The following is a 10,750-nucleotide window of genomic DNA, read 5'->3' on the forward strand; positions in this document are numbered from 1 at the left end:
AAAATAATTAAATCCTCTGTTTCTGTAGTCTGATGTGCAACTGGAAACGATAAAGATACTGATCGTACAGCTTATAAAATGCTGTATTTTATTTAAATTTTGTATTTCCTTCCATAGTTCTACATTTCAAAAACCTGAAGATGTACAAATCCTCTGTATTCAGCCACGATCTGATTATACCAAGGACACAAATACCTTGACTTACATATTTTAATGTGATGTCATTCCATAATTGCTAGGCACCTAAATCCAGGTACATGCCTTTGATCTAATTGTAAGAATGCGTTCACAAACCATTAGTGGACAGTTTGCAGCATTTGAAAAGACTTGTTCCCTGGAAGCTTGAAAATATCATCATCCAAAAAAACACCTAACCACCTCAAAGGCTGAGAAACCCACCTCATAATTCAGAGATAATTTATGGCATGGAGTCTGCAGTATTAAAATAACACATCTGTAAACAAGGGAAGAGCCAGGATTTGTTTTGCATGGTGCACTCCAAGTTCATCATTCCCTGTTCACAGAAACTGCCAGCTCAGCCCTGTTCTGGACTTATGGCTTGCAGCAAAAACAGGGTATTACAGGAGGTCATGAGTTCCTGAGAATCAAAGTCAATAATTCAAAGCTTTTCTGTCACATTTCATTATTTTTTTTTCACTAGATGATCCATTTGTACTGAAAAAGCTGAGGTTTCCTCAGGGCTATAGAAAATTCTCATGTACCATCTTTGCACTGACAACATCAAACCAACAATACCTGGAAAAATTCTTTGAGATCTCCAATCCCTTGGTAGCTTTAGTTAACTTCAGAAACACATTCAATTTAAAAAAATACAAAACAAGCCCCAGGAAGATAAACCATCTGCCATGTGAAATTGTGCAGACTTAACCCCACACATTTTTGTGAGAAAATACAACAGTTTGAGTGACTGATGGATGGAGAAGCTGATTCAGCTCATATCTGCATGAAAAGCATTCCCAGTGGTCCAAAACGATGGATTTCGCAATTTTTCTGCTCAAAGCTAAATTTCAGTTTCCACATAAGCTTTATTTAGAGACTGAAGCACGTTACAGATCCCTGAAATTGCTGCTGCTCTTCGGAGCTGAATTGTCCCTACTACGGCCAGTGTCAACTACTACTGAAAAACATCATCGACTCCCAAGGGTGCTACATCCCCCACCTGTGAGTGGGGAAGCTAAATGTTCAGAAGCCACCCCCAGCCTTCCTGCACATCACATTGACCATCTTTAATTTCTGTCCTGGCAGGTTCTAATATGAATTATATGTACTTAAACAAAAATCCTGTCCACGACAGCAGTTTGAAATTCTGATAAACCCATGAGACACTCTCCAAGTGTTAAGTTAGTACAAGAGGATCTGACTTAATAATTTCTGTTGTAATTTCAAGGAAGTGACTGGAATATTACCAGGTATTAATTTTCCCCAACAAGTCACACGATGAAAGAATTCTTTATAATCTAAAGTAATGTTTAGGTCCTATTACAAACAAATTTGAAAGGACTCATAAACTCTAATAACGAACATAGCAATTTCATCATCTCAATGGGTTACGTGTGTTTGGAATTGGGGCGGGCAACCAGTGTTGATCTTGTACCTCCAGCTGCTCTGATATAAAAGCTCTTCTCTCTCATAGTTCTTCCAAACGCTTCCCTTGACTTCTTGGTGACTTGGGTAAGTCTAATTCTTCTCTATTGCTATGAATGGATCTTTTTATCGCAGGTTTCAACCTCAGTTGATGTCCGCCATCCATACTTTCGAGAGTATCTGCACTGCCTTGGGATGGAGATTCTAATGCTGGCAATGGGGTGGCAGATACATCCATTTGATGCGTGGGGCATGATGGAGTTCTCAGTGTCAGGAACACTGGGACATGGATAGTACTACCCTTACTTCGATGCATTTAACTTATTACAAAGTTTGCATGTTATGAGGTTCAATATTTAATAAGAGCATCGCCACTGCAGCCATTCATGCAACCTGAGATGAAAGAGCAATGCATTGGAGAAAGTCATGTGTATTGTCCTGGTACAAGAAATCTTCTGGCTGTCCTTTACTGTCTTGCTTTCTTATTCTTCCTCAGAACCCTGCTAAGGACTTGCAGGACACAAAGAGTGGAGAAGAGTAGAATCATCCTTGGAGGAAATAATTGAGTTTATAGGGGAGAATATAGGCTGAATTCTTGGGTTTACCAAGGAATCTTGGTTTGTCCTGGGAATAATGGTTTGAAATGAGTTTTTAAAAAGACATTAGGGACGAAAATGCTGATTTATATTGAAATTGTCCAGGCTATATCCATAGAGTGGCTGCGTAGGTGGGAATTTGAATAATTACCATTTGTTCTTTCTTGTCAAATAGCATTCTGAGCAATCTGGGCAGTGACAATCCCATAATATGTTGTTCCTACAACTCTCAGCAAGATTGAGATGAGTGGGAAGAAGAAGCTACTGTAATTAAGTTACATATAAACTACATCCCATGTAAACCTGCTGTACTCAAATCCAAGTCTTCCTACAGATTCATCAAATGACCTTGAACAAAGTCACTTTGCTTTCTCTGGTTTTGCTTCTCAGTTTTCAGTTTAAGGAGTAGAAATATAGCCAAGTTCTTTGCAGGATATTCGTGAGGGACAACACTTTCAGAGCTAGGCATAATGTTTCCCATATGCCTTTGAACATGTACACGTTTTTTAGAGAATTTTCAAAAATCAGCTTTTTGAAAAAAAGTGGATTATGATTGCAAAGTGGAAAATTAATTTATTTACTCAAAATCCTGTACTTGACTCATTATTTTAATGTAAACTGTCGAATTTTGAAGTCTTTGTCTTCTACTTAGCCTAATCATCAGTGTGTGTTGCAGCTTACCTCCATCCCTGCGAGATGTCTTGCTACGACCTGTGCTCCACCTCTGCCTGCGGCGTCTACCGCCCTCAGCCCCTCGCTGACAGCTGCAACGAGCCATGCGTCCGTCAGTGCCCTGACTCCACCACTGTGATCCAGCCACCCCCGGTCGTCGTCACCTTCCCTGGCCCCATCCTCAGCTCCTTTCCCCAGGATTCAGTTGTGGGATCTTCTGGAGCACCCGTCCTTGGGGGCTACGGGGGCTACGGGAGCTATGGGTCCCTGGGCTATGGGGGTCTGTATGGCTATGGGGGCTATGGGTCCCTGGGCTATGGGGGTCTGTATGGCCATGGGGGCTACGGCTCCCTGGGCTACGGGGGTCTGTATGGCTATGGAGGCTCTCTTGGTTACAGAGGTCTGTATGGCTATGGTAGACCCTATGGCTATGGCTACCGCAGCCCCTACTCCTGGTACAACAGGTACAGCCTTGGCAGCTGCGGGCCCTGCTAAACACAACAGAAATATCCCCTGAGCAAGGAGTAACCGGTGACTGAGATATGCAATTTTGATCCACAGCAGTGGTCCCAAAGGACATACTGTGAAGTCCTGATCACTGTTATCCTACTGCAGCGGAGCTGGGAGCACACCTCATGTCCTTTATTTTTTCACCCTCCACTCATGGTCTCTTAGGCTTTTTTCCATCTGGGTGTGCAATGGGTGGGATAAAACAAGTAATTTATGTTCTCATAAAATGCCACTTCACTGTCCAACTGAAGAAGAGCGATTACGGAAAGAATTGCTTCCACTCTGATGCACATTCTTGATATTCTACAATGCTTTTCTGTGAATGTTTATTTCTCATTAAAGTGATTCTATTCTGCATCAAACAAATGAACGTTTAGTTTTGATTTCTTCTGCTATGGATAAACAACTCTCCTCTCTGTAGAGGGGGGGAAACTCACTTCCTTACGTAAGATGAGACTCAAACTTCAAAAACACGGTTGAAATGGGCCAGCTGTCAGTGGAGTTGGTCACCCTTTGTTGCACTTGGTGCACATATTTGGGAGCAGGAACCTTCCCTCCCCAGCTGGCCTGGGTTACAATAATAACATTATGTTTAGAAAGAAACCACACTAAACCCTCATTCCCTAATGAAGCACTTGAGTGTCTTTGCTGATCATAGCAGGAACAGAGCTGGTGGCTCAGCTGAAGCTGGATTCAAAGTATATTATGGGGAAAAGGGTGGCAGATGAGGCCCCCAGGTGAGAGGGATGCTCCTGAGTTGTAAGGGATTTAGGGAGGTGGGAGGGAGTGGTGAAGGGTATTGGCATGGAGCTGCTGAGAGGGAGAGGACTGGAGGAGCTGCAATAAGGAAAAGAGCTCTTCAGAGGTGAGTAGACTATCTAATGGACTTTTTAGATGAGGAAAGTCAAGGAAGGATATGTAAGTTAGACCTGCTGAAAATAGGAATTTCTGTTGTGAGGACTTCCCACGCAGAAGAAACTGGGAAACATGGCAACAGTGTTGAGGATATGTATACAAGGCTATGACTTTTTCTGCCTTTTAATCTTTCTAGGCACCATAACTTTGTTCTATCTGTTCCAGCTGTTCTTGTTGTCCATCTTGTTCACAGATGAATTAGCCCTTGGAGCAGCTGTGTGAAGTGCCTGCTTTTCTGTCAAAAAACATTCAACACCTTAGGTTTCATGATTATACAGAAAGACCGTTACCCATACATTGGATGTAAAAGTTCCATTTCTTTCTTTAAGGATCTAATAGAAAATTAATTCAACTTTCTGCAAAGATTTTTACTAAGGACAGAGTTTAAGCATTTGAGCGAGAACCTGAAGTTGAAAGAGATGACTCAAATCTTACCTGGAAGAAATTATTACTAAAGTCTAATTTTTTTTAGGAAAATATTTAGAATTGGTAATCTGCTGTGTTCTTTCTCTACCATTACTAATCTGTAACCAGTGGGTGTACAACTAAGAAGCCAAAATCTTCAAAAATATCAAGAATCTTCATCTGAAAAATGGGGAGGGCTGGACAGTAGTTCCTTCTGTTCTGAGGGCTTCACACTTCTTTTGTACATTTGAAATCCCTGATTTTTTGGGCAGGACATTCATCTACATAGTTTAGATGTTATTGGCAGCTGCACAGATTAGACACCTCCTACGACAATGATAAAAACATGAGAAAAGAACACCAGAACATGGCAACTTTGATGCAATAAGCTTTTAATGACAGTGAGAAAAGGAATACGTTTTCAGAGTCTCCAAGAAGTACGAAACTATTCTCCAGTCGAGGATACATTCACATATGATTGATTTTTTTCTTTTTTTCCCTTCCTGAGTCTTAGCTGCTGATTTGAACAAACAGGAACCATTTCAAGCAACTTTTGTGCATGTTTATCCCAGGCAATATGGAAATGTGAGAGGAGAAACATTGAGGCAGAAACTGAAAACAGAAGTTAAGAGGAGAAATTCGAAAGGGGCTGAAGGGATACAGCTCTTTGGTCTTGGAACAGAGCAGTGGAGAGTCAGACATGTTTAGCTGTGAAACCATCACATCTCATTTGTCAGTTATACTTCACTTAAGCGGAAGTCTTCGATGCTCAGTTGAGGATCAAGATGGTATCATGCATTTGTCACTCATTCTTTAGTCAAGGGATACTTCTGTAGGGTTTAGAAGGTCCCACAGCTGCCACGGCGGTACCTGTTGTACCGGTAAGAGAAAGGATTCCAAGAGCCAGAGCCATAAGATCTACCATAGCCATACAGGCCCCTGTAACCCAGGGAACCCCTGTAGCCATAGAGACCCCCATAGCCTGGGGAGTTGTAGCCCTCGTGGCCATGAAGACCCCCATAGCTCAGGGAGGAGCCATAGCCCCCCAGACCACTGTAGCCCAGGGAGCCATAGCCCCCATAGCCATACAGACCCCCATAGCCAAGGGTGGAGCCATAGCCTCCAAGGATGGGTGCTCCAGAAGATCCCACAACAGAATCCTGGGGGAAGGAGCTGAGGATGGGGCCGGGGAAGGTGACGACGACTGGAGGTGGCTGGATCACGGCTGTGGAGTCAGGGCACTGACGGACGCAAGGCTCATTCCCGCTGTCAGCGAGGGGTTGAGGGTGGTAGATACCACCAGCAGACGTGGAGCTCAGGTTGTAGCAAGACATCTTGCAGGGATGAAAGTCAGTCTGTAAAACACAGTCATTTATGTTAACATTAAAGAAATACCCAACATTAAGTTACGATGAAGTAGTCCAAGGGTATAAGTAACTAATCTGGGAAGAAAATATATCATAGAATCAGATTCATTCAGATTTTCTATTATTATTCTTCCTAGCACTGTAATCTGGAGGTTAGTTTTGACTTTGTCATACTAAAGTCATGTACTTTTCAATTGTGTCTTTGGTATTTCCAGATAAGCTAATTTGACAGTATTATATTACTATTAGTTAATGGTTTCTAATCAATAAGTTTGATCTTTCCTGTTATAAACTCAGCAGAACGCTGCTAAATGCAGTCATATACAACTGTGTTTATAAACTATTCTTTATCACCTAAAACAGTCAAGAAATTCTTTGAAGTGCTAAAATGTTAAGAGTTTGGGATTCAAAACCATTTGCTATACCCCTCTTCCGAAGCCTTTATACATCTCTACAGGACCTGATAATGAGTGAGAAACCTAAAGGAGGCCTACAAGAAAGCTGGAGAGGGACTTTTTGCAAGGGCATGTAGTGACAGGACAAGGGGCAATAGATTTAAACTGAAGAGAAAAGATTTAGATTAGAGATAAGGAAGAAATTTTTTACAATGAGAGAAGTGAGGCACTGGAACAGGTTGCCCAGAGAAGTAGTGTCTACCCCATCCTGGAATAGTTCAAGGCCAGGTTGGATGAGGCTTTGAGCAACCTGATCTAGTGGAAGGTATCCCTGCCCATGGCAGAGGGGTTGAAATTAGATGATCTTGAAGGTCTCTTTCAACTCAAACCATTCTGAATCTATGATTATTTCCAACAGCAAATAATCTACAGACCACTGGCAGCCTGGCAGTAACTGAAGAGGACTTGGTCCTAAATTAAAATCAAGACTTCTTGACAGCAAGTTAAGTTTAGCAAAGTTTGAGATAAATCTGACTTACCCAATTCACAAAGGCGAGTAAGATGAGAGAAGTGGATAGAAAGACTTAACGCGGAGAGCTTTTATACAGCTCCGTCGATTGCCTGGAGGACATTAGGCATCCTGCGTGTCAGTTCGTAATTAGGTACCAACTCCAAATTGTAGGACACGTAGTTCCTCAAAGTGCTGAAATTGTTTTTGTTTATTGCTTGTGTGTTGCAGGCACTTCAAACCCACACATAGCGTGACATGCACACTCCACCACAGACCTCTCTATTATCTCCAGGCTTTATGTGTGGAATTATTTTTTATTATTCCATTGCTCTCTTTAGCGTTGCGGGAGGAAGTAAGCTGACTTGACTTATTTAAGAGTCCTGCATAATTAGGATGAGAGAAGGACAGTCATTCCTTTTGTCCAGTTACAGGTCTTCTAATGTAATCAACTGCATACCTGGAGACAAAATGGAATTTCTTTTAGGATCTCAAATGAAGACTGGAGACAAATAGCAAGGGTAAAAACACTATTTCTGCAGGCTTAGCACTTCTACCTCCAGCTACCCGATACAAGGCAAACACAATAATTAGAAGCATCTTTTAATGGCTTTTGGATGGTTCTCTACTAGTTGCCTTTCAGTCTCGGGAATGAAGAAATATTTCAGCTGACAGTTGCAAGTCTATGGAAACTGATTTTTCTGAGTTGTTTCATCAAGCTTTGCTTTCCTTATGTTTCATCATGTTTTCTCCTCCTACTGTTAGAGAGATGTACCTAGGAACATAAGACTAAGAGAAGCAAGTAAATCAGGTGATAAGACATGACTGCTAAAAGGGATTTTAGCCCTGACACAATGAAGGAAGATCCTGTTGTACCCTGGGGGTTTTTGGCTAATAGTTTAGTTAAGTAGTTTTCTGTTTCTGGACCAAGGTGCACTTCAATAAAGAAGAAAGTAGATTTTATTCTGAATTTCAAAGAAAGGAAGGTCCAAAAAGTGTTATAAACCATGAGCTGATTACAGGAAACACCCAAGTGACCTTAACTTACCTATTTTAATGTGATAAACTCTCGTAATAGTGGGGTGTATGCATCCAGGTGTACTTTTTACATAATTATGACACAGTATGTACAAGCTAGTAATGGGTGTTCATGAGGTATTCAAAAATCTCTTGGAATGTTCTTGTAAGACTTTGAAATGGCTTTTTTTTCAGTATTGCAGCTCAGGAAATCTCCATATGTATCTCCAGATTTGGAAAAGCTCATAATTTAGAAATAATATGTTGACAATTATGATAACCATGATAATGATATAGTATTACGATAATGGCATAAACAAAGAAAGAAACCTCAGCAAAATCCAGCATTTGCCTTTCCCAGGCATAATTGCCTTCTACTGAAAGATGTCATCAATGATGGGTGAGCTGCAAGATCACTTGTAGACCAGTATCAAGGACTTCTGAAGAACGAATTGGGAATTAAAGGAAACTTCAGGAAAATGTACCCTCTCAAACTTGCAGATCAAACTGAGCTGAAAGTTTCAAATATCCTTGACTGTTTATGATTTCAGATATTCACTGAGAGTCTGCTCAGTTTTAGATGTCACTTCCATGCCACTTTAGACACCTTGATGTCTGAAAGTTTACTTTTATCTATTGGATATGTAAGTGAAATAAGAGCTGCAGAAATGCTCTAACACCTGTCAATGATCTTTGATTTAAGCAGGAAGTCTCAGCAGTTTTGAACAGCCAAAAGGAGCTTGCTCATAAAAAGACTTTTTCCCTAATACAGTTAAATTTGGAGTTTCTCCTATATACCTTCTGCAAAACCACACAGCTCTCTCAGTAAATCACGAATTTAGATATTAATCCAGTTTACACTTTGCCTATTTTGAGTTTTCCATCCTGAGCATTAAAAATAAAAATACTTCTTCTTTCAGGACTAAATTCAACTTTAAGCTGTAGTTTGAGGGTCAGATAAAACCAAAGGCTATTTTGGATATCTATCACTCTGTGTTTGGGAATGCTCGCAATCTAATTTAATTCGGATAGTATTGAGAATCCTCCATGGATTCCAATAGGAATTGTATCATGTCTCAAACAAGCCGAAGCACATGGAAAAGATTGCCCACCTTCCTGAGGATTTAATGATAGACTGTGTTTTATCTTTAAGAAAAGAGAAAACTTACATAAGGGGCTTTGAAAGAAACACCTCACAGCAGGTTATTTCTGATAAATGACTGAGCATCGTTGTCATATAAGACAGTAAAAGAAGACTATCTGTGTATATACAGCTTACTACATGGTGCAACTCCAAAAAGAATAGAAAACTGATATTAATGTCATGAATCATGTTTTAGGATGAAAGATGCATTAATTTCACCCATCACTCTCCTAGATGAAAGAACCTTGTGTGATGTAATGTTTGTGTTATGTTACATGATAATCGAAATCAAGTACTAAACAAAAACAGAAAGCAACGCAATTTCATCACTTTGCGCGGCTATCAATACAAAAAATGTGTTGTCAGCTAATTAGATCCACGTTCATTAAACCAGCCTCTCATCCCTCGGGCAGTTTGAACTGTATATAAGCTCGCTCCACTCAGGGTTCTTCCAACCTCTTCTCTTCACTCACTCTTCACAGCAATTGGGTAAGTCTGAATCTGCTCTTTACAACTGTTGGAAAAGCTCTTTGCTATAATGCAAATTAATCTAGGGTGGTCTTTTCCATTAAGAACTAGTGGGGAAAATCTTAGGTGAAAAGATAAAAGCTTACAGAAAGGTTCAAAAGTGTTACGGGCAGCTGTTCTTTGCATTTGGGGTCAACATTTAATTTCAAAGCAAACTGAAAGTTCCTTCATATGGCAGAAAATTAAGTTCATTGTTAGTTCACTTCCAACAGCTGAAGAAATGATGTGACTAGTTCAAGATGCATTCCTCTTTGTTTATATGAGTAACTGGAAATTATCTGAACAACTTTAAATCTTCATGGTTCACAGGGAAATACTGAGCTTAGAAGCAGAGCTTCCATTATCTCCAGTTTATTCCATTATAGATCACTCAAAGTGCTTTTGTATTAAATCAAGATAAATGGGCATGAATACTACCAGAGATCAGGCTCTGGCTTCGAGTAGGACACAGAGAGGAATCAAGAGCTGTTGAAAATGCTCTGTAAGGAATTCATTTAGGAGAAAGAAGAGTCATGGAGGGAATTTCAGGAGCTGACAGGTGAAGAGCTGGGGTTTTTGTGTTAATAGGGGCATGTTGGTCGGGGTGAGATTATTTCAAAAGAGTTTAGAGCTCAGAATCAAATTGTTGTTAAGCTAGTAGTAAATATCTCAGTGCCCTAATTCAAAGTTTTGGAACTGGGGACAGCAATCTTTGGAATTCCCTTGTAATGGTCTCATCAAACAAGTTACTGAGCAAATCTGAATAGACAATAACTTACAATCCCTGTTCTTACAAGGCTCAGCACAAAGGAGATCAGTGGAAATGAAGAGTCAGAGTCATGAAATCATGCATAACAACACACTCCGTTCTTGGAGTTCCAGTCCTTGCTGATCCCAGTCCTTGCTGATCCACTGACTTACGGCAGCATTTAAGCAAATAAGTTTGCTGATCTGCTTCAATTTTCATTTCTAATAGACACGGGTAAATTGATGCACTTCAAAGCACTTGTCTGTGGAAAGGTAGCAAATTCTATAGCATTTTTATGTGTATGAATAATGTCTTATACTTGAAAAATCAACTCTTGTAGATTGACCTCCATCCCTGCAAG

At 40.4% G+C, this 10,750-nt stretch overlaps 2 protein-coding genes across 2 annotated transcripts; one reads left to right on the top strand and one right to left on the bottom strand.

The window, feature by feature from the left end:
• The first annotated feature begins 2,897 nt into the window (after positions 1–2,897).
• LOC104371113 (scale keratin) lies at positions 2,898–3,368 on the top strand. Its single transcript, XM_009989321.2, has one exon. It carries the CDS (start codon positions 2,898–2,900, stop codon positions 3,366–3,368), a length of 471 nt encoding a protein of 156 aa, XP_009987623.2.
• A 2,174-nt stretch (positions 3,369–5,542) lies between these two features.
• On the bottom strand, positions 5,543–6,037 carry LOC104371177 (scale keratin). Its single transcript, XM_009989322.2, has one exon. The coding sequence runs from the start codon at positions 6,035–6,037 to the stop codon at positions 5,543–5,545; it is 495 nt and encodes a 164-aa protein (XP_009987624.2).
• Between the last annotated feature and the right edge of the window lie 4,713 nt (positions 6,038–10,750).

The sequence above is a fragment of the Tauraco erythrolophus genome (assembly GCF_009769465.1).
Source record: "Tauraco erythrolophus isolate bTauEry1 chromosome 30 unlocalized genomic scaffold, bTauEry1.pri scaffold_44_arrow_ctg1, whole genome shotgun sequence".
Taxonomy (NCBI): Eukaryota; Metazoa; Chordata; class Aves; order Musophagiformes; family Musophagidae; genus Tauraco; species Tauraco erythrolophus.

Bases quoted from the DNA above. Each gene is read 5' to 3' on its own strand.
- LOC104371177 (XM_009989322.2), bottom strand. From the start codon at position 6,037: ATGTCTTGCTACAACCTGAGCTCCACGTCTGCTGGTGGTATCTACCAC.
- LOC104371113 (XM_009989321.2), top strand. From the start codon at position 2,898: ATGTCTTGCTACGACCTGTGCTCCACCTCTGCCTGCGGCGTCTACCGC.